Raw genomic sequence first — 23,926 nt, 5'->3', positions numbered from 1 at the left:
ATTGGCAATACACATTTAATACTAGTGTGTTGTTGAAAAAAGAATAACTACATAAATTAATATTCGTGATACTAGGCTAATCAGCCAAGACATCACTATACAGTTTGAGCACATCATACACCAGCTACAGTATGATCATACTGGTGTATGTGTGGTCATAACACCACCTCACACCCATATGGTAATATTACAATACACCATGGTCCAGTATGGTAATATCACAACACACCATGGTCCAGTATGGTAATATCACAACACACCATGGACCAGTATGGTAATATCACAACACACCATGGACCAGTATGGTAATATCACAACACACCATGGACCAGTATGGTAATATCACAACACACCATGGACCAGTATGGTAATATCACAACACACCATGGACCAGTATGGTAATATCACAACACACCATGGACCAGTATGGTAATATCACAACACACCATGGACCAGTATGGTAATATCACAACACACCATGGACCAGTATGGTAATATCACAACACACCATGGTCCAGTATGGTAATATCACAACACACCATGGTCCAGTATGGTAATATCACAACACACCATGGTCCAGTATGGTAATATCACAACACACCATGGTCCAGTATGGTAATATCACAACACACCATGGACCAGTATGGTAATATCACAACACACCATGGACCAGTATGGTAATATCACAACACACCATGGACCAGTATGGTAATATCACAACACACCATGGACCAGTATGGTAATATCACAACACACCATGGACCAGTATGGTAATATCACAACACACCATGGTCCAGTATGGTAATATCACAACACACCCGAGTGATAGTGAAATAGCAGTGATAGTGAAGTGATGGTAGTATAGTAGTGGTAGTGAGGTGATGGTGATATGACAGTGATGGTGATATAGTAGTGATGGTGCGGTAGTGGTACTGTAGCAATGATAGTGATATAACAGTGAATGTAAGGAGGAAATCTATCAGTGTGAGGTGATAATGCGGAGAAAGAGAAATGATGTTGGTGTAGCAGTGACATTGTTATGTGATAGTGAGCTGTTGGTGACATAACAGTGACAACAGCTGTCATATGGTGACACCAACAATTTGTTACTTAATATGGTCAGTATATAACCCCAAGTGTGGGCACTAAGGTGATGGTGATATATAGAGGTGATAGTGAAGCTATAGTGATACAGCAATGATAGGTTACAGTACTGAGAAGATATAGCATTGATGGTGATACAGCTGTCATTGTCAGGTATATGATACCAAAGTATAAATACCAAAGTGTTAAATACCAAAGATAGTGAAGTTATGATGATATAGTGATAAAGGTCTGTCCTTAAGTTACATTGTCCTCAAAACACGCAGTCCATGGTGATGCAGGGGTGATGGTGATGGTAGTGGTACAGTGAACTAGAGTGGCAGCACACCACCACAGTAGTGATGGTGGTGGTACAGTGAACTAGAGTGGCAGCACAACACCACAGTAGTGATGGTGGTGGTACAGTGAACTAGAGTGGCAGCACAACACCACGGTAGTGATGGTGATGGTACAGTGAACTAGAGTGGCAGCACAACACCACAGTAATGATGGTGGTGGTGGTACAGTGAACTAGAGTGGCAGCACAACACCAGAGTAGTGATGGTGGTGGTACAGTGAACTAGAATGGCAGCACAACACCACAGTAGTGATGGTGATGGTACAGTGAACTAGAGTGGCTGCACAGCACCACAGTAGTGATCGTGGTGGTACAGTGAACTAGAGTGGCAGCACAACACCACAGTAGTGATCGTGGTGTAACAAACTAGGCTGTTGTAAGAATTATCCAGAGTGGTTTATCGACAAAAGAGAATGGGAAGCTGAGCCGCATGGTGACCTGACCCCCAGGGGAATTCGCGGTGGAAATAACCAACGCTTTGTTCATAGCTGCGTATAATGAACCATCCTATAGTATTCAGCAATTTAGAGAAAATTAGCCTTTATTCATTTTGCATTAAAATTGTATTGTATAATAGTACTGGATACAATATCAAGAGTATTCTAATTATTGAGTTTAAGTCACCATCAGTGACGTCACGAATCAGATGTAACTTCTAAAGCGGAGTGACCGGCGGTCATAGGTCAGCAGGGTTGACATGTCTAATATTTCTCAAAGTTTTAATAACCATTTTTGTGATCGGGAACAGCTCTGCCGTTAGATGTTTGTAATTTAATTAAAGTAAAATAATTCAACCAGTCTGGATCAATTAAGTACAACAGAGTTTAATTGTTATAACTTAAACCTGGCTAGTAACTTGGTAAAACTTTGACTAGGCGGAAGGATACAAGGTTCTAGTCTGGGCTAGGCCAGACGAGGACAAATCAGTGTGAATACGGGAGCAGCTGGGAGAGGTCAAACATCTTACCTCTCCCCAAGACATCTAGCTGGTCGCCCAAGGTATAGTTGCTATGGTTATGTATAGAAATAGTCTTCTCATTTGCCATTCAGGTCAAGTAGGGAGTGTTAAAGTGATAGGGAGTGAACACATTTAGATTTTGTTTTAGTTTTCTTTTAATAAATTAAATTTGTTATTAATTTGCATTTTATTGTTTCCATTTGGTTATGTGTAAACTTGTCCTGGTCACGTGGTCCACACGATGCAGAGTTGTATTGGGCGCCGATTCTAACATCGAATCGGAATCATCATTACCGTGTAATTTATTCCACACTCAAGGTCATCGTTTTATAGTGGGGATCAAGCCCCCTAGGTTGATTAATTAGCGTGATCGATCCAGACCTCGATCATTGCTCTTGTATTACTGGTCTGGTGGTGGCAGCAGAGGTGACTCTAGGGTTTTGTTCAGAGCTTAGGTCACGTCATACTGGGTGTAGAATCCTAAGTCGGTCAATCGTCTTAGGACCACGTGGCGTGGAGTTGGCTTTGTTAAAAGTTTTGGAGTCCCTTGGTAGAGAATAAAAAGTAAGAATACGGGTAGAGGGAGTAGAAAGAAGGAAGTAAAGAGAGAGGGACCTAAACCCGTGTTACAGTGGTGGTACAGTGAACTAGAGTGGCAGCACACTACCACAGTAGTGATGGTGGTGGTACAGTGAACTAGAGTGGCAGCACAACACCACAGTCCACCACAATCACCTCCGTAATGTCACTGTGGTTGACTGCTGCCCTCACCACATCCAGGCCGCTCACCACATCACCGAAGACATTTGACCACTGGACACCATCCGGGAGGTCCCTGGTGGTGATGACGAACTGGGCACACCTGGGACCCTCCAGCCCACCCAAGGCCCGCACAGCTCCTGCCTGACCTGACCTCCGGTACCGCCCCTGGAGGTCGGGTAGCATTGGGGCTCCTCCCTTACCATCATTACTCTCGTAGTCTCCGCCCCTCACACGTTCCCCCGGCTGACCCTTGTCCACCACCCGCAACAGTTTAGTGTTGCGGTAGGTGTGGCCCCGCTGGCCCGTACACAACAACACAAACTGTCTGGCCAGCGGAGTGTCAGGGGTCAGCCGGATGGTGACCCGCCCTCTTGTTGACCCCGCCCACCCGAGGTCAAGGAACACCAGGGTGCAGGAGGGGTCCAGCATGCCCACAACCTCACTCTCCTGCAGAAAATGAAATAAATCATGCTGATAACTGTATAACAAAATGTTATCATATTAGTTATCACAACTCAGTAAGTCAGTAATGTCAGTAAGACTAGTGAGTGTAATAAAGTAACCTGGAGGGTGTGGGCGTGGGCAGGCGTGGGCTGACGCGGGAGTGAGTGGAGGTACAGCTGTCCGTCTTGTAGAGTTATCCTGGCGGAGCGGCGGCCATCTTGGTCTTCCTGGACGGCTAACACCCGGCCAGCCTCCACCAGCCTCTTGACGGGCTCACTCATCCTGCGGAGGTCTTCAACCTGTGGACAGTGTCAGCCCCATTATCACCTGTGGACAGTGTCAGCCCCATTATCACCTGTGGTCAGTGTCAGACCCATTATCACCTGTGGTCAATGTCAGCCCCATTATCACCTGTGGTCAGTGTCAGCCCCATTATCACCTGTGGTCAGTGTCAGCCCCATTATCACCTGTGGTCAGTGTCAGCCCCATTATCACCTGTGGTCAGTGTCAGCCCCATTATCACCTGTGGTCAGTGTCACCCCCATTATCACCTGTGGTCAGTGTCACCCCCATTATCACCTGTGGTCAGTGTCAGCCCCATTATCACCTGTGGTCAGTGTCAGCCCCATTATCACATGTGGTCAGTGTCAGCCCCATTATCACATGTGGACAGTGTCAGCCCCATTATCACCTGTGGTCAATCTTATCACCTGTGGACAGTGTCAGCCCCATTATCACCTGTGGACAGTGTCAGCCCCATTATTTTTTTTAGACCTGTAGCTCCAGGCCCCCCCCCCCTCTACTGGCAGCGGGTTGGTGCTGGACCTGAAGCTGCAGCCCCCCACCTTCCCCCCCTCTACTGTATGCGGGTTGGTGCTAGACCTGTAGCTCCAGCCCCCCACCCCGCCCCCCTCTACTGGCAAGGGGTTGGTGCTAGACCTGTAGCTCCAGCCCCCCCCCCCTCTACTGGCAGGGGTTTGGAGCTGGACCTGTAGCTCCATCCCTCCCCTCTACTGGCAAGGGGTTGGTGCTGAACCTGAAGCTCCATCCTTCCCCTCTACTGGCAGGGGGTTGGTGCTGGACCTGTAGCTCCAGCCCCCCTATACTGGCAGGGGGTTGGTGTTAGCCCTATAGCTCCAGCCCTCCCCCCTCTGCTGACAGGGGGTTGGTGCTAGACCTGTAACTCCAGCCCCCCTCTACTACCATGGGGTTGGTGCTGGACCTGTATCTCCAGCCCCCTCTACTGGCAGGGGGTTGGTGCTGGACCTGTAGCTCCATCCCTCCCCTCTACTGTCAAGGGGTTGGTGCTGGACCTACAGCTCCAGTCCCCGTCTACTGGCAGGGGGTTGGTGCTGGACCTGTAGCTCCATCCCTCCCCTCTACTGTCAAGGGGTTGATGCTCGACCTACAGCTCCAGCCCCCCTCTACTGGCAGGGGGTTCGTGGACCTGCAGCTCCAGCCTCCCTCTACTGGTAGGGGGTTGGTGCTGGATCTGTAGCTCCAGCCTCCCTCTACTGGCAGGGGGTTGGTGCTCGACCTACAGCTCCAGCCCCCCTCTACTAGCAGGGGGTTCGTGGACCTGCAGCTCCAGCCTCCCTCTACTGGTAGGGGGTTGGTGCTGGATCTGTAGCTCCAGCCTCCCTCTACTGGCAGGGGGTTGGTGCTGGACCGGTAGCTCCAGCCCCTCTACTGGCAGGGGGTTGGTGCTAAACCGGTAGCTCCAGCCCCCCCCTCTACTGGCAGGGGATTGGTGCTGGACCTGTAGCTCCAGCCCACCCTCTACTGGCAGGGGGTTGGTGCTGGACCTGTAGCTCCATCCCCCCCGTCTATTGGAAGGGGGTTGGTACTGGACCTGTAGTTCTAGCCCCCCTCTACTGGCAGGTGATTGGTGCTGGACCTGTCGCTCCAGCCCCCCCCCCCCTTCTACTGGCAGGGGGTTGGTGCTGGACCTACAGCTCCAGCCCCACCTCTACTGGCAGGGGGTTGGTGTTAGCCCTATAGCTCCAGCCCCCACTCTACTGGCAGGGGGTTGGTAGTGGTCCTTTAGCTCCAGCCCAAACTGGAGCTCCTTTAGCTCCAGCCCCCCCCTCTACTGGCAGGGGGTTGTTGCTGGACCTGTAGCTCCCGCCCCCCTATACTGGCAGGGGGTTGGTGCTGGACCTGTAGCTCCCGCCCCCCTATACTGGCAGGGGGTTGGAGCTAGACCTGTACGTCCAGCCCCCCCCCCTCTACTGTCAGGGGGTTGGTGCAGGACCTGTAGCTCCAGCCCCCCCCTCCACTGGCAGGGGATTGGTGCTGGACCTGTACCTCCAACCCCCTCTACTGGCAGGGGGTTGGTGCTGGACCTGTACCTCCAACCCCCTCTACTGGCAGGGGGTTGGTGCTGGACCTGTAGCTCCAGCCCCCTCTACTGGCAGGGGGTTGGTGCTGGACCTGTAGCTCCAGCCCCCCCCCCCCCTCTACTGGCAGGGGGTTGGTGCTGGACCTGTAGCTCCCGCCCCCCTATACTGGCAGGGGGTTGGTGCTGGACCTGTAGCTCCTGCCCCCCTATACTGGCAGGGGGTTGGAGCTGGACCTGTACGTCCAGCCCCCCCCCTCTACTGCCAGGGGGTTGGTGCAGGACCTGTAGCTCCAGCCCCCCCTCCACTGGCAGGGGGTTGGTGCTGGACCTGTACCTCCAACCCCCTCTACTGGCAGGGGGTTGGTGCTGGACCTGTAGCTCCAGCCCCCCTCTACTGGCAAGGGGTTGGTGCTGGACCTGTAGCTCCAGCCCCCCCTCTACTGGCAGGGGGTTGGTTCTGGACCTGTAGCTCCAGCCCCCCTCTACTGGCAGGAGGTTGGTGCTGGACCTGTAGCTCCAGCCCACCTCTACTGGCAATAGGTTGGTGCTGGACCTGTAGCTCCAGCCCCACTCTACTGGCCGGAGGTTGGAGCTGGAACTGTAGCTCCAGCCCCCCTCTATTGTCATGGGGTTGGTGTTGGAGATGTAGCTCCAGCCCCCCTGTACTGGCAGGTGATTGGTGCTGGACCTGTCGCTCCAGCCCCCCCCCCTTCTACTGGCAGGGGGTTGGTGCTGGACCTACAGCTCCAGCCCCACCTCTACTGGCAGGGGGTTGGTGTTAGCCCTATAGCTCCAGCCCCCACTCTACTGGCAGGGAGTTGGTGCTGGTCCTTTAGCTCCAGCCCAAACTGGAGCTCCTTTAGCTCCAGCCCCCCCCTCTACTGGCAGGGGGTTATTGCTGGACCTGTAGCTCCCGCCCCCCTATACTGGCAGGGGGTTGGTGCTGGACCTGTAGCTCCCGCCCCCCTATACTGGCAGGGGGTTGGAGCTAGACCTGTACGTCCAGCCCCCCCCCCTCTACTGTCAGGGGGTTGGTGTAGGACCTGTAGCTCCAGCCCCCCCCTCCACTGGCAGGGGATTGGTGCTGGACCTGTACCTCCAACCCCCTCTACTGGCAGGGGGTTGGTGCTGGACCTGTACCTCCAACCCCCTCTACTGGCAGGGGGTTGGTGCTGGACCTGTAGCTCCAGCCCCCCTCTACTGGCAGGGGGTTGGTGCTGGACCTGTAGCTCCAGCCCCCCTCTACTGGCAGGGGGTTGGTGCTGGACCTGTAGCTCCAGCCCCCCCCTCTACTGGCAGGGGGTTGGTGCTGGACCTGTAGCTCCCGCCCCCCTATACTGGCAGGGGGTTGGTGCTGGACCTGTAGCTCCCGCCCCCCTATACTGGCAGGGGGTTGGAGCTGGACCTGTACGTCCAGCCCCCCCCCCCTCTACTGCCAGGGGGTTGGTGCAGGACCTGTAGCTCCAGCCCCCCCTCCACTGGCAGGGAGTTGGTGCCGGACCTGTACCTCCAACCCCCTCTACTGGCAGGGGGTTGGTGCTGGACCTGTAGCTCCAGCCCCCCTCTACTGGCAAGGGGTTGGTGCTGGACCTGTAGCTCCAGCCCCCCCTCTACTGGCAGGGGGTTGGAGCTGGACCTGTATCTTCAGCCCCCCCTCTACTGGCAGGGGTTTGGTGCTGGACCTATATCTCTAGCCCCCCCTCTACTGGCAGGGGGTTGGTGCTGGACCTGTATCTCCAGCCCCCCCTCTACTGGCAGGTGATTGGTGCTGGACCTGTCGCTCCAGCCCCCCCCCCTTCTACTGGCAGGGGGTTGGTGCTGGACCTACAGCTCCAGCCTCCCTCTACTGGCAGGGGGTTGGGGCTGGACCAGTAGCTCCAGCCCCCCTCTACTGGCAGGGGGTTGGTGCTGGACCTGTAGCTCCAGCCCCCCCTCTACTGGCAGGGGGTTGGTTCTGGACCTGTAGCTCCAGCCCCCCTCTACTGGCAGGAGGTTGGTGCTGGACCTGTAGCTCCAGCCCACCTCTACTGGCAATAGGTTGGTGCTGGACCTGTAGCTCCAGCCCCACTCTACTGGCCGGAGGTTGGAGCTGGACCTGTAGCTCCAGCCCCCCTCTAATGTCATTGGGTTGGTGTTGGAGATGTAGCTCCAGCCCCCCCTGTACTGGCAGGGGGATGGTGCTGGACCTGTAGCTCCAGCCCCCCCCCCCTCTAATTTAAAGGGGTTGGTGTTGGACCTTTAGCTCCAGCCCCTCCTCTAATGGCAGGGGGGGTTGTTGCTGGACCTGTAGCTCCAGCCCCCCCTCAACTGCCAGGGGGTTGGTGCTGGACCTGTAGCTCCAGCCCCCCTCTACTGGCAGGGGGTTGGTGCTGGACCTGTAGCTCCAGCCCCCTCTACTGGCAGGGGGTTGGTGCTGGACCTGTAGCTCCAGCCGCCCTCTACCGGCATGGGGGTTGGTGCTGGACCTGTAGCTCCAGCCCCCCCTCTACTGGCAGGTGATTGGTGCTGGACCTGTCGCTCCAGCCCCCCCCCCTTCTACTGGCAGGGGGTTGGTGCTGGACCTGAAGCTCCAGCTCCCCCCTCTACTGGCAGGGGGTTGGTGCTGGACCTGTAGCTCCAGCCGCCCTCTACTGGCATGGGGGTTGGTGCTGGACCTGTAGCTCCAGCTCCCCCCCTCTTCTGGCAGGGGGTTGGGGCTGGACCTGTAGCTCCAGCCCCCTCTACTGGCAGGGGGTTGGTGCTGGACGTGTAGCTCCAGCCCCCCTCTACTGGCAGGGGGTTGGTGCTGGACCTGTAGCTCCAGCCCCCCTCTACTGGCAGGGCGTTGGTGCTGGACCAGTAGCTCCAGCCTCCCTCTACTGGCAGGGTGTTGGTGCTGGACCTGTAGCTTCAGCCCCCCTCTACTGGCAGGGGGTTGGTGCTAGACCTGTATCTCCTGCCCCCCCCTCTACTGCCAGGGGGTTGGTGCTAGACCTGTATCTCCTGCCCCCCCTCTACTGGCAGGGGGTTGGTGCTGGACCTGTAGCTCCAGCCTCCCTCTACTGGCAGGGGGTTGGTGCTGGACCTGTAGCTCCAGCCCCTCCTCAAATGGCAGGGGGGTTGTTGCTGGACCTGTAGCTCCAGCCCCCCCTCTCCTGGCAGGGGATTGGTGCTGGACCTGTAGCTCCAGCCCCCCCTTCAACTGGCAGGGGGGTTGTTGCTGGACCTGTAGCTCTAGCCCCCCCTCTACTGGCAGGTGATTGGTGCTGGACCTGTCGCTCCAGCCCCCCCCCCCTTCTACTGGCAGGGGGTTGGTGCTGGACCTGTAGCTCCAGCCCCCACTCTACTGGCAGGGGGTTGGTGCTGGTCCTTTAGCTCCAGCCCCCCCCCCTCAACTGCCAGGGGGTTGGTGCTGGACCTGTAGCTCCAGCCCCCCTCTACTGGCAGGGGGTTGGTGCTGGACCTGTAGCTCCAGCCCCCTCTACTGGCAGGGGGTTGGTGCTGGACCTGTAGCTCCAGCCCCCTCTACTGGCAGGGGGTTGGTGCTAGACCTGTAGCTCCAGCCGCCCTCTACTGGCATGGGGGTTGGTGCTGGACCTGTAGCTCCAGCTCCCCCCCTCTACTGGCAGGGGGTTGGTGCTGGACCTGTAGCTCCAGCTCCCCCCTCTACTGGCAGGGGGTTGGTGCTGGACCTGTAGCTCCAGCCCCCCTCTACTAGCAGGGGGTTGGTGCTGGACCTGAAGCTCCAGCCCCCCTCTACTAGCAGGGGGTTGGTGCTAGACCTGTAGCTCCAGCCCCCCCCCCCCTCTACTGGCAAGGGGTTGGTTCTGGACCTGTAGCTCCAGCCCCCTCTACTGGCAGGGGGATGGTGCTGGACCTGTACCTCCAGCCCCCCCCCTCTACTGGCAGGGGGTTGGTGCTTGACCTGCATCTCCAGCCGCCCTCTACTGGCAGGGGGTTGGTGCTGGACCTGTAGCTCCAGCCACCCTCTACTGGCAGGGGATTGGTGCTGGACCTGTAGCTTCAGCCCCCCTCTACTGGCAGGGGGATGGTGCTGGACCTGTAGCTACAGCCCCCCCCCCTCTAATGGCAGGGGCTTGGTCCTGGACCTGTAGCTCTAGCCCCCCCCCTCTACTGGTAGGGGGTTGATTCTGGACCTGTAGCTCCAGCCCACCACTATACTGGCAGGGGGTTGGTGCTAGACCTGTACCTTCAGCCCCCCTCTACTGGCAGGGGGTTGGTGCTGGACCTGTAGCTCCAGCCCCCCTCTACTGGCATGGGGGTTGGTGCTGGACCTGTAGCTCCAGCCCACCTCTACTGGCAATAGGTTGGTGCTGGACCTGTAGCTCCAGCCCCACTCTACTGGCCGGAGGTTGGAGCTGGACCTGTAGCTCCAGCCCCCCTCTACTGGCATGGGGTTGGTGTTGGAGATGTAACTCCAGCCCCCCTGTACTGGCAGGGGGTTGGTGCTGGACCTGTAGCTCCAGCCCCCCCCCCCTCTACTGGAAAGGGGTTGGTGCTGGACCTTTAGCTCCAGCCCCTCCTCTAATGGCAAGGGGGGTTGTTGCTGGACCTGTAGCTCCAGCCCCCCTCTACTGGCATGGGGTTGGTGTTGGAGATGTAGCTCCAGCCCCCCTGTACTGGCAGGGGGTTGGTGTTGGACCTGTAGCTCCAGCCCCCCCCCCCCCTCTACTGGAAAGGGGTTGGTGCTGGACCTTTAGCTCCAGCCCCTCCTCTAATGGCAAAGGGGGTTGTTGCTGGACCTGTAGCTCCAGCCCCCCCTCAACTGCCAGGGGGTTGGTGCTGGACCTGTAGCTCCAGCCCCTTCTACTAACAGAGGGTTGGTGCTGGACCTGTAGCTCCAGCCCCACTCTACTGGCAGGGGATTGGTGCTGGACGTGTAGCTCCAGCCCCCTCTACTGGCAGGGGGTTGGTGCTGGACCTGTAGCTCCAGCCCCCCTCTACTGGCCGGGGATTGGTTCTGGACCTGTAGCTCCAGCCAGCCCTCTACTGGCAGGGGGTTGGTCCTGGACCTGTAGCTCCAGCCCAACTCTACTGGCAGGGGATTGGTGCTGGACGTGTAGCTCCAGCCCCCCTCTAATGGCAGGGGGTTGGTGCTGGACCTGTAGCTCCAGCCCCCCTCTACTGGCAGGGCGTTGGTGCTGGACCAGTAGCTCCAGCCTCCCTCTACTGGCAGGGTGTTGGTGCTGGACCTGTAGCTTCAGCCCCCCTCTACTGGCAGGGGGTTGGTGCTAGACCTGTATCTCCTGCCCCCCCCTCTACTGCCAGGGGGTTGGTGCTAGACCTGTATCTCCTGCCCCCCCCTCTACTGGCAGGGGGTTGGTGCTGGACCTGTAGCTCCAGCCTCCCTCTACTGGCAGGGGGTTGGTGCTGGACCTGTAGCTCCAGCCCCTCCTCAAATGGCAGGGGGGTTGTTGCTGGACCTGTAGCTCCAGCCCCCCCCCTCTCCTGGCAGGGGATTGGTGCTGGACCTGTAGCTCCAGCCCCCCCTTCAACTAGCAGGGGGGTTGTTGCTGGACCTGTAGCTCTAGCCCCCCCTCTACTGGCAGGTGATTGGTGCTGGACCTGTCGCTCCAGCCCCCCCCTTCTACTGGCAGGGGGTTGGTGCTGGACCTGTAGCTCCAGCCCCCACTCTACTGGCAGGGGGTTGGTGCTGGTCCTTTAGCTCCAGCCCCCCCCCCCCTCAACTGCCAGGGGGTTGGTGCTGGACCTGTAGCTCCAGCCCCCCTCTACTGGCAGGGGGTTGGTGCTGGACCTGTAGCTCCAGCCCCCTCTACTGGCAGGGGGTTGGTGCTGGACCTGTAGCTCCAGCCCCCTCTACTGGCAGGGGGTTGGTGCTAGACCTGTAGCTCCAGCCGCCCTCTACTGGCATGGGGGTTGGTGCTGGACCTGTAGCTCCAGCTCCCCCCCTCTACTGGCAGGGGGTTGGTGCTGGACCTGTAGCTCCAGCTCCCCCCTCTACTGGCAGGGGGTTGGTGCTGGACCTGTAGCTCCAGCCCCCCTCTACTAGCAGGGGGTTGGTGCTGGACCTGAAGCTCCAGCCCCCCTCTACTAGCAGGGGGTTGGTGCTAGACCTGTAGCTCCAGCCCCCCCCCCTCTACTGGCAAGGGGTTGGTTCTGGACCTGTAGCTCCAGCCCCCTCTACTGGCAGGGGGTTGGTGCTGGACCTGTACCTCCAGCCCCCCCTCTTCTGGCAGGGGGTTGGTGCTTGACCTGCATCTCCAGCCGCCCTCTACTGGCAGGGGGTTGGTGCTAGACCTGTACCTTCAGCCCCCCTCTACTGGCAGGGGGTTGGTGCTGGACCTGTAGCTCCAGCCCCCCTCTACTGGCAGGGGGTTGGTGCTGGACCTGTAGCTCCAGCCCCCCTCTACTGGCAGGGGGTTGGTGCTGGACCTGTAGCTCCAGCCCCCCTCTACTGGCAGGGGGTTGCTGCTGGACCAGTAGCTCCAGCCCCCCCTCTACTGGCAGGGGGTTGGAGCTGGACCTGTATCTTCAGCCCCCCCTCTACTGGCAGGGGGTTGGTGCTGGAACTATATCTCCAGCCCGCCCTCTACTGGCAGGGGGTTGGTGCTGGACCTGTAGCTCCAGCCCCCCTCTACTGGCAGGGGGTTGGTGCTGGACCTGTTGCTCCAGCCCCCCTCTTCTGGCAGGGGGTTGCTGCTGGACCAGTAGCTCCAGCCCCTCCTCTACTGGCAGGGGGGTTGGTGCTGGACCTATATCTCCAGCCCCCCCCCTCTACTGGCAGGGGGTTGGTGCTGGACCTGTCGCTCCAGCCCCCCCCCCCCCCTTCTACTGGCAGGGGGTTGGTGCTGGACCGGTAGCTTCAGCCCCCCTCTACTGCCAGGGGGTTGGTGCTAGACCTGTATCTCCTGCCCCCCCCCATACTGGCAGGGGGTTGGTGCTGGACCTTTAGCTCCAGCCCCTCCTCTAATGGCAGGGGGGATGTTGCTGGACCTGTAGCTCCCGCCCCCCTCTCCTGGCAGGGGATTGGTGCTGGACCTGTAGCTCCAGCCCCCCCCCCTCAACTGGCAGGGGGGTTGGTGCAGGACCTGTAGCTCCAGCCCCCCCCCCTCTACTGGCAGGGGGTTGGAGCTGGACCTGTATCTTCAGCCCCCCCCCCTCTACTGGCAGGGGGTTGGTGTTAGCCCTATAGCTCCAGCCCCCACTCTACTGGCAGGGGGTTGGTGCTGGTCCTTTAGCTCCAGCCCCCCCCCCCTCTACTGGCAGGGGGGTTGTTGCTGGACCTGTAGCTCCAGCCCCCCTCTACTGGCAGGGGGTTGGTGCTGGACCTGTAGCTCCAGCCCCCCTCAACTGGCAGGGGGTTGGTGCTGGTCCTGTAGCTCCCGCCCCCCTATACTGGCAGGGGGTTGGTGCTGGACCTGTAGCTCCCGCCCCCCTATACTGGCAGGGGATTGGAGCTGGACCTGTACGTCAAGCCCCCCCCCCTCTACTGCCAGGGGGTTGGTGCAGGACCTGTAGCTCCAGCCCCTCCTCTACTGGCAGGGGGTTGGTGCTGGACCTGTACCTCCAACCCCCTCTACTGGCAGGGGGTTGGTGCTGGACCTGTAGCTCCAGCCCCCCCTCTACTGGCAGGGGGTTAGTGCTGGACCTGTAGCTCCAGCCCCCCTCTACTGGCAGGGGGTTGGTGCTGGACATGTAGCTCCAGCCCCCCCCCCTCTACTGGCAGGGGGTTGGTGCTGGACCTGTAGCTCCCGCCCCCCTATACTGGCAGGGGGTTGGTGCTGGACCTGTAGCTCCTGCCCCCCTATACTGGCAGCGGGTTGGAGCTGGACCTGTACGTCCAGCCCCCCCTCTACTGCCAGGGGGTTGGTGCAGGACCTGTAGCTCCAGCCCCCCCTCCACTGGCAGGGGGTTAGTTCTGGACCTGTACCTCCAACCCCCTCTACTGGCAGGGGGTTGGTGCTGGACCTGTAGCTCCAGCCCCCCTCTACTGGCAGGGGGTTGGTGCTGGACCTGTAGCTCCAGCCCCCCCTCTACTGGCAGGGGATTGCTGTTGGACCAGTAGCTCCAGCCCCCCCTCTACTGGCAGGGGGTTGGAGCTGGACCTGTATCTTCAGCCCCCCCTCTACTGTCAGGGGGTTGGTGCTGGACCTATATCTCCAGCCCCCCCTCTACTGGCAGGGGGTTGGTGCTGGACCTGTATCTCCAGCCCTTCCCTCTACTGGCAGGGGGTTGGTGCTGGACCTGTAGCTCCAGCCCCCCTCTACTGGCAGGGGGTTGGTGCTGGACCTGTAGCTTCAGCCCCTTTCTACTGGCAGGTGATTGGTGCTGGACCTGTCGCTCCAGCCCCCCCCCCCTTCTACTGGCAGGGGGTTGGTGCTGGACCTACAGCTCCAGCCTCCCTCTACTGGCAGGGGGTTGGGGCTGGACCAGTAGCTCCAGCCCCCCTCTACTGGCAGGGGGTTGGTGCTGGACCTGTAGCTCCAGCCCCCCTCTACTGGCAGGGGGTTGCTGCTGGACCAGTAGCTCCAGCCCCCCTCTATTGGCAGGGGGTTGGAGCTGGACCTGTAGCTCCAGCCCCCCTCTACTGGCAGGAGGTTGGTGCTGGACCTGTAGCTCCAGCCCACCTCTACTGGCAATAGGTTGGTGCTGGACCTGTAGCTCCAGCCCCACTCTACTAGCCGGAGGTTGGAGCTGGACCTGTAGCTCCAGCCTCCCTCTACTGGCATGGGGTTGGTGTTGGAGATGTAACTCCAGCCCCCCTGTACTGGCAGGGGGTTGGTGCTGGACCTGTAGCTCCAGCCCCCCCCTCTACTGGAAAGGGGTTGGTGCTGGACCTTTAGCTCCAGCCCCTCCTCTAATGGCAAGGGGGGTTGTTGCTGGACCTGTAGCTCCAGCCCCCCTCTACTGGCATGGGGTTGGTGTTGGAGATGTAGCTCCAGCCCCCCTGTACTGGCAGGGGGTTGGTGTTGGACCTGTAGCTCCAGCCCCCCCCCCCCTCTACTGGAAAGGGGTTGGTGCTGGACCTTTAGCTCCAGCCCCTCCTCTAATGGCAAAGGGGGTTGTTGCTGGACCTGTAGCTCCAGCCCCCCCTCAACTGCCAGGGGGTTTGTGCTGGACCTGTAGCTCCAGCCCCTTCTACTAACAGGGGGTTGGTGCTGGACCTGTAGCTCCAGCCCCCCTCTATTGGCAGGGGGTTGGTGCTGGACCTGTAGCTCCAGCCCCTTCTACTAACAGGGGGTTGGTGCTGGACCTGTAGCTCCAGCCCCCCTCTACTGGCAGGTTTTTTTTGCTGCACCTGTAGCTCCAGCCTTTCTCTACTGGCAGAGGGTTGGTGCTGGATTTATAGCGCCAGTCCCCCCCTCTACTGGCAGGGGGTTGATGCTGGACCTGTAGCTCCAGCCCCCCTCTACTGGCAGGAGGTTGCTGCTGGACCAGTAGCTCCAGCCCCCCTCTATTGGCAGGGGGTTGGAGCTGGACCTGTAGCTCCAGCCCCCCTCTACTGGCAGGAGGTTGGTGCTGGACCTGTAGCTCCCGCCCACCTCTACTGGCAATAGGTTGGTGCTGGACCTGTAGCTCCAGCCCCACTCTACTGGCCGGAGGTTGGAGCTGGACCTGTAGCTCCAGCCCCCCTCTACTGGCAGAGGGTTGGTGCTGGATTTATAGCGCCAGTCCCCCCCTCTACTGGCAGGGGGTTGATGCTGGACCTGTTGCTCCAGCCCCCCTCTATTGGCAGACTGTTGGTGTTGGACCTGTTGCTCCAGCCCCCTCTACTGGCAGGGGGTTGGTGGTGGACCTGTAGCTCCAGCCGCCCTCTACTGGCATGGGGGTTGGTGCTGGACCTGTAGTTCCAGCCCCCCTCAAGTGCCAGGAATTTGGTGCTAGACCTGTAGCTCCAGCCCCCCCCCCTCTACTGGCAAGGGGTTGGTGCTGGTCCTTTAGCTCCAGCCCCCCCCCCTCTACTGGCACGGGGTTGTTGCTGGACCTGTAGTTCCAGTCCCCTCTCCTGGAATTCGGGATTGGTGCTGGACCTGTAACTCAAGCCCCCTTTCTACTGGCAGGGGGTTGGTGCTGGACCTATAGCTTCAGCCCCCCCCCCCCTCTACTGGCAGGGGGGGATGGTGCTGGACCTGTAACTCAAGCCCCTTTCTACTGGCAGGGGGTTGGTGCTGGACCTGCAGCTACAGCCCCCCCCCCTCTAATGGCAGGGGCTTGGTCCTGGACCTGTAGCTCTAGCCCCCCCCCCTCTACTGGCAGGTGGTTGATTCTGGACCTGTAGCTCCAGCCCACCACTGTACTGGCAGGGGGTTGGTGTGGGAAATGTAGCTCCAGCCCCCCCTCTACTGGCAGGGGGTTGGTGCTAGACCTGTACCTTCAGCCCCCCTCTACTGGCAGGGGGTTGGTGCTGGACCTGTAGCTCCAGCCCCCTCTCCTGGCAGGGGGTTGGTGCTGGACCTGTAGCTTCAGCCCCCCTCTACTGGCAGGGGGTTGGTTCTGGACCTGTAGCTCCAGCCCCCCTCTACTGGCAGGGGGTTGGTTCTGGACCTGTTGCTCCAGCCCCCCTCTACTGGCAGGGGGTTGGTTCTGGATCTGTAGCTTTAACCCACCTCTACTGCATGTCAAGGATTTGGGAATAATGATGTCCGACGATGTAACGTTTAGGGAGCATAACCAAGCAAATATCGCATCAGCCAGAAAAATGATCGGATGGATTACGAGAACTTTCAAATCCAGGGATCCCATCACAATGGTTGTACTCTTCAAGTCACTTGTGTTGTTCCGTCTCGAGTACTGCTCAGTACTCAGTCCCCCCTTTAGAGCAGGAGAGATTGCTGAATTAGAGGGAATACAGAGAACATATACGGCACGCATAGACGAGATAAAACACCTAAATTATTGGGATCGTCTCAAAGCTCTCCAAATGTACTCTCTAGAAAGGAGACGAGAGAGATACCAAATAATATACACATGGAAAATACTGGAGGGTCAGGTCCCAAATCTACACAGTAAAATAACAACGTACTGGAGTGAACGATATGGAAGAAAATGCATGATTGAACCAGTGAAGAGCAGAGGTGCCATAGGCACAATCAGAGAACACTGTATAAACATCAGAGGTCAGCGCTTGTTCAACGTCTTCCCAGTGATTATAATAAATATTGTCGGAACAACTGTGGACATCTTCAAGAGAAAACTGGACGGTTTTCTAAGAGAAGTTCCGGATCAGCCGGGCTGTGGTGGGTAAGTGGCCCTGCGGGCCGCTCCAAGCAACAGCCTGGTGGACCAGACTCTCACAAGTCGAGCCTGGCCTCGGGCCGGGCTTGGGGAGTAGAAGAACTCCCAGAACCCCATCAACCAGGTATCAACCAGGTACTGGCAGGGGGTTGGTGCTAGACCACTGGACCTGTAGCTCCAGCCTCACTCTACTGGCAGGGGGTTGGTGCTGGACCTGTAGCTCCAGCCTCCCTGTACTGGCAGGGGGTTGGTGCTGGACCTGTAGCTCCAGCCTCCCTCTACTGGCAGGGGGTTGGTGCTGGACCTGTAGCTCCAGCCACCCTCTACTGGCAGGGGGTTGGTGTTGGACCTGTAGCTCCAGCCTCCCTGTACTGGCAGGGGGTTGGTGCTGGACCTGTAGCTCCAGCCACCCTCTACTGGCAGGGGGTTGGTGCTGGACCTGTAGCTTCAGCCCCCCTCTACTGGCAGGGGGGTTGGTGCTGGACCTGTAGCTTCAGCCACCCTCTACTGGCAGGGGGGTTGGTGTTGGACCTGTAATTCCAGCCTCCCTGTACTGGCAAGGGGTTGGTGCTGGCATTGTCTGGGAGTTTGTTGGCAGTTTCAAGGCTTCAGTCTCTTCGAACCCAGCAGTGGTCTGTTTTGGTTCACTGTCTTCCTGGATGCTTTCCCGGTAGGTTGGTGGAGTGTCACCCACTCTCTGCGCCTCTGTGAGGGGGGCAAGGATCCCGGGTTCAATAGAGGATCACAGGTTCAATCTTTATGCAGGACAGAAATGGTTCACATGCTTCCTTTCACCTGTTAGGTCTGTTCACCTACCAGTAAATATTTATCCAGGAGTTAGGCAACTATTGTGCATTGTATGTTAAGGAAAGTCAGTAGTTGACCTTGGGGAACCTCGATAAACCTAAGAACAGGCTTCCTCTCCTCAAAAACGCAACTCAATATCTTGTGATATGACCTATGAGAGGAAATCAGAAACTTACTGTTAATTGCTTCTGGTGGATCTGTCCAGTGATTTCCTGAACTTTATTCATGATGCTGGAGGCTGAGTCTCCCAGGTGTACGGGGTCAGCTGTGGCACCTGTCTCCGTGGTCGTCATCTCCAGGGCCTCCCTGATGGTTTCCTGCACCTGTCATTACCAACACAAACATTAATGGTGGAGGCTGAGTCTCCCAGGTGTACGGGGTCAGCTGTGGCACCTGTCTCTGTGGTCATCATCTCCAGGGCCTCCCTGATGGTCTCCTGTACCTGTCATTACCAACACAAACATTAATGGCGGAACCTGGACTATAAAGGCTATCAGGCTCTGAGTAAAGAAACTGGGCTATAATGAAGCATCAAGCCCTGAGTAAAGTAATTTGACAATATAAGCAGGTGATGAGTCACAATAACGTGGCTAAAGTATGTTGACCAGACCACAACACTAGAAGGTGAAGGGACGACGACGTTTCGGTCCGTCCTGGACCATTCTCAAGTTGATTGTGATAAGGAAGTAGAGACAGGCAATAAAATATATGACAATATAAAATATATACGGAAACCCACACAAATGACTACCTTGATGGTGAAATATGGATCTCAGAATACAATCTCTTCAAATGTGATAGGAAACACCGGCTTCAGGGTGGGGTCAGCCTTTACATCAAAGACACACTCATCTGTACTGAGCTGCTAAACACCTCAAATGATATGGTGGAAGTGCTGATAGTCAAAATAGAGATCCTAAATGTAGTTGTTGTCCTTGTATACAAGTCGCCGGAGACAAACCCTAAGCAGTTTAAAGACCAACTAATGAAAATAGAACAATGCTTGGAAAACCTCACAAATCCAGCTCCGAACATCATCCTGCTTGGGGACTTCAACCTACGGCACCTGAAATGGAAGCACCTGGCTAATACAGTAATATCAGAAAGAATACCAGGAAGTAGCCTAAATGAACAGGCACATGCAAATGACCTGCTACGGATGTGCGATAAGTTTGCCTTAAACCAGCAAATAGTAGAACCAACTAGGAAGGAGAACACGCTGGACCTCATTTTCACTAACAATGATGAATTGATCAGGAACATAATGATTACAAATACCTGTTACTCAGATCATAACTTAATTGAAGTTCTGACAACCATGGGGAATGGACCTTCAAAACCAGTCCAGATTCCCGGTGGAGGAGATTTCAGCAAATTCAACTTCAATAATAAACAGATACACTGGGAGCAAATAAACCAGGACTTCACAGAAATAAACTGGGAAGAACAACTAGAAAATGCAAACCTGAACCAGTGCCTGGAAAAAATAAGCTCAGTAGCACTAGAAATATGTTCAAACCGCATACCCCTAAGAAAAAAGAGAAAGAGATGCAGATTGGAACGGGAACGTCGTTCCCTATATAGGCGAAGAAAACGAATCGCGGAACAACTTGAGAGTCGCACCCTATCTCAAGAACGGCGAAGAAGGTTAGGTAGAGAAATAGAAAGAATTGAACTCAAGCTACAAGAATCATACAAAACCCAGGAGAGGCAAAGAGAGCAAAAGGCCATCAGTGAAATAGAGAGAAATCCGAAATATTTTTTCTCCTATGCAAAATCAAGATCAAAAACCACATCTAGTATCGGGCCCATGCGAAAGGGAGATGGAACTTTCACCGATGACAACAAAGAAATGAGCGAGTTACTGAGGAAGCAGTACGACTCTGTTTTCAGCGAGCCATTAAATGCACTAAAGATTGATAACCCAAATGAATTTTTCATGGATATGATACCAACATCAAATCATATATCAGACGTCATCCTATCCCCACTAGATTTTGAAGAAGCCATAAACAGTATGCCTATGCACTCTTCACCAGGCCCGGATTCTTGGAACTCCATATTCATCAAGAACTGTAAAAAACCACTATCGCAGGCCCTTCACATTCTGTGGAGACAAAGCCTAGATACTGGCGTTATCCCTGACATACTAAAAACAGCAGAGATAGCACCACTCCATAGAGGAGGAAATAAGGCAGAGGCAAAAAAATTACAGACCGATAGCACTAACATCGCACATCATAAAAAATTTTGAGAGAGTGCTAAGAAGTAAGATCACAAAATACATGGAATCACAGCATCTCCATAACCCCGGACAACATGGTTTCAGAACAGGGCGCTCTTGCCTGTCACAGTTGCTGGACCACTATGATATGGCATTAGATGCTATGGAAGACAAACAAAATACTGATGTAATTTACACAGATTTCGCAAAAGCCTTTGATAAATGTGACCATGGTGTTAGTGCACATAAAATGCGTTCAAAAGGAATTACCGGGAAAATAGGCAGATGGATCTACAATTTCCTGACTAACAGAACACAATGTGTAATAGTCAACAAAATAAAATCCAGCCCATCAACCGTGAAGAGCTCAGTCCCCCAGGGTACTGTGCTTGCTCCAGTACTTTTTCTCATCCTCATATCGGACATAGACCAGAACACAACCTATAGCACTGTATCATCCTTTGCAGATGACACTAGGATTTTCATGAGAGTTGGCAACATAGAGGACACGGCAAACCTCCAATCAGATGTAGATCAGGTCTTTCTATGGGCTACAGAAAATAATATGGTGTTTAACGAGGATAAGTTCCAGCTCATGCGCTATGGAAAAATTGAAAATATAAAAACAGAAACCACGTATAAAACTCAGGCAAATCATAACATAGAACGAAAAGGCAATGTAAAGGATCTGGGTGTACTCATGTCGGAAGACCTTACCTTTAAAAAACACAATAAAGTAGCCGTCACAACTGCAAGAAAAATGACAGGTTGGATAACAAGAAATTTCCACACTAGAGATGCTATACCGATGATGATACTTTTCAAAACGCTTGTGCTCTCTAGAGTGGAGTACTGCTGCACAATGACAGCCCCTTTCAAAGCTGGAGAAATTGCTGACCGGGAGAGCGTACAGAGATCCTTTACTGCTAGAATCCACTCAGTAAAACACCTAAATTACTGGGACCGACTAAAGAGCCTAAATCTGTACTCCCTTGAGCGCAGGCGGGAGAGATACATAATAATTTACACGTGGAAAATAATTGAGGGGCTGGTCCCAAACCTGCACACAGAAATAACATCACATGAGACCAGGAGGCATGGCAGGATGTGCAGAATACCCCCGTTGAAAAGCAGAGGTGCAACAGGTACTCTGAGAGAGAACTCTATCAACATCAGAGGCCCAAGACTGTTCAATACGCTTCCACTACACATAAGGGGCATAACTGGCCGACCCCTCACAGTGTTCAAGAGAGAACTGGATAAGCACCTCCAAAGGATACCTGATCAACCAGGCTGTGAGTCATACGTCAGGCTGCGAGCAGCCGCGTCTAACAGCCTGGTTGATCAGTCCAGCAACCAGGAGGCCTGGTCGACGACCGGGCCGCGGGGACACTAAGCCCCGGAAGCACCTCAAGGTAACCTCAAGGTATATTGGCAATATAAGTAATGTTGTTTCTCTACACTGACCCACAGTGTAGAAAACACCAAGATGACAGTTGACATGGGTGTAGTGAACACTGAGTACTGACCACAGTGTAGAGAAACACCAAGATGACAGTTGACATGGTTGTAGTGAACACTGAGTACTGTATTGACCACAGTGTAGAGAAATGCCAAGATGACAGTTGACATGGGTGTAGTGAACACTGAGTACTGACAACAGTGTAGAGAAACACCAAGATGACAGTTGACATGGGTGTAGTGAACACTGAGTACTGACCACAGTGTAGAGAAACACCAAGATGACAGTTGACATGGGTGTAGTGAACACTGAGTACTGACAACAGTGTAGAGAAACACCAAGATGACAGTTGACATGGGTGCAATGAACACTGAGTACTGACAACAGTGTAGAGAAACACCAAGATGACAGTTGACATGGGTGTAGTGAACACTGAGTACTGACAACAGTGTAGAGAAACACCAAGATGACAGTTGACATGGGTGTAGTGAACACTGAGTACTGACCACAGTGTAGAGAAACACCAAGATGACAGTTGACATGGGTGTAGTGAACACTGAGTACTGACCACAGTGTAGAGAAACACCAAGATGACAGTTGACATGGGTGTAGTGAACACTGAGTACTGTATTGACCACAGTGTAGAGAAACACCAAGATGACAGTTGACTTTATTATTAACAATGTTTCAGGTGTTAGAGCAAAAAATACAGCATTGAATGTAATGAAATGCCATTTTCTGGGGGAGACCCGGAGGCACCCCGGAGCTATTCAGGCTGATATGGATATATTAGACTTTGGCATCAGTCATGTGAATGGAGTTCTCAGCCCTACCAGGGACCACGAGCCAGAACCTGGCCCATTCAGATAGGCACAAGGAGCAATGACCTATAGAAACCCCCCATATTATTGGACGCCTTTTATGTCTGCCATCGACAGGGGTCAGGCACCCAGAAAGGTAAATGCCCAAAAACAAACCCCCTATTCTGGTTAAAAGATTGCTACTAAAAGCCAGGCTATTGGACAGAACTCCCCAACTGAAAATCGAGCATGACGTCACAACAGTCACCCTTTTATTTTCTGCGCAGCTCTCCCCTCCCTGGGAGGGGGAAGGGGGAGCCTCAGACCCCCGTGCTGACTATCCACACCCCAGTTCTGAGACTGGATGTCAAAACACGCAAAAAACTGTCAACCAGATGGAGGGAGGGAGGTTGCCGAGGGAACCTCTGGCATTTAATTACATTAATTTAAGATAAAAACTAAACACTACCTAATAAATTCCCTGTAACCTACCTCACTCCTCTATTGTCAACCCATGTCTGTTATTTTCTTTTTTTTAATCAACACTGTTTGTCAACCTATTGTATTTGTGCTGCTTTTTCAGTCATGTTCCCCCTTTTTTTTATCTTTATTTGTATTTATTCTCAACACTTTTTATTCTTTATGCTCAATTAGTATTAAGTTCTAGATATTAATGTTTTTCTTGCCCGAAACGCATTGCGTAATAGTGGCTTTAGGCATTGTATGTACTAGCTCTATCTATATATCAATCCATTAATGTAACATCACTTGTATGTATATACCTTACCTGAATAAACATATTTATTTATTTATTTATTTATTTAAATGCTGGTTTTCTGGGGGAGCCCCTTTGACTCCCCGGAGCTACGTACCCAAAGACAAAAACAGGAGGGACTTACCCTGGAGGCGGTCTCCACTTGCTCCTTAACTCAAAGTCGAGACAACTGGCTGCAACTGCCGACCCAATGACCGAATGTCAGGCCAAGACGTTACCAAAGATGGCAGCCCACGCAGCAAACTTACGAACGTCGTGTTCACAAGGATACACCACAGGCTGGCTGGACCAAATAATCCTGTGGACAATCTGGGAGACCAGAACCCTGCAATAGGGAAGTTGGGAAACCAGGTCAACCCAAAGCTCGTTCCCGGCCATCCAGGCCGTGGCACGCATGTAACGGCGGAAAGCCGCAACTGGACACAACACATGATGTACCCCTGGCTGAACAAACTAAGCATCAACAACCGAAGGACCAATCTGGAAAGCAGCAGTCTCATTCTTTGCCAGAAAAGGAGACGGCTGCAGCCATACAAACCTGCCACCGAAACCAAAGGACCAAAAGAGCAGAAACCCCCTGTGCAGGAGGAGAGTATGAAGCTGACCAACCCAACCTCAAGAGGCCAATCCCAATAAGAAAAGACCCTTGGAGAAACAGTCCTGAACCGAAGGGGCCACCACAAACCGAGGAGACAGAAAAGAGAGCACCCGGTCCA

At 55.0% G+C, this 23,926-nt stretch overlaps 1 protein-coding gene across 1 annotated transcript in view; it reads right to left on the bottom strand.

Annotated features, from left to right (window-relative positions):
- Positions 1–558: 558 nt before the first annotated feature.
- LOC138369813 (uncharacterized) overlaps positions 559–23,926 on the bottom strand; it is a 100,157-nt gene continuing 76,789 nt past the window's right edge. Inside the window, exons 4-6 of the mRNA XM_069333556.1 lie at positions 18,126–18,272; positions 3,725–3,904; positions 559–3,608 (exon numbers count right to left, since the gene is read on the bottom strand). Of these exons, the coding sequence (XP_069189657.1) occupies positions 3,096–3,608; positions 3,725–3,904; positions 18,126–18,272 (840 nt within the window). The 3' untranslated portion in view covers positions 559–3,095. The remainder of the gene's footprint in view (positions 3,609–3,724; positions 3,905–18,125; positions 18,273–23,926) is intronic.

Source organism: Procambarus clarkii, chromosome 29, assembly GCF_040958095.1.
Source record: "Procambarus clarkii isolate CNS0578487 chromosome 29, FALCON_Pclarkii_2.0, whole genome shotgun sequence".
In the NCBI taxonomy this organism is placed as follows: domain Eukaryota; kingdom Metazoa; phylum Arthropoda; class Malacostraca; order Decapoda; family Cambaridae; genus Procambarus; species Procambarus clarkii.
The sequence above is the reverse complement of the archived record's forward strand: the minus strand, read 5'-3'. Positions and strand labels throughout refer to the sequence as shown.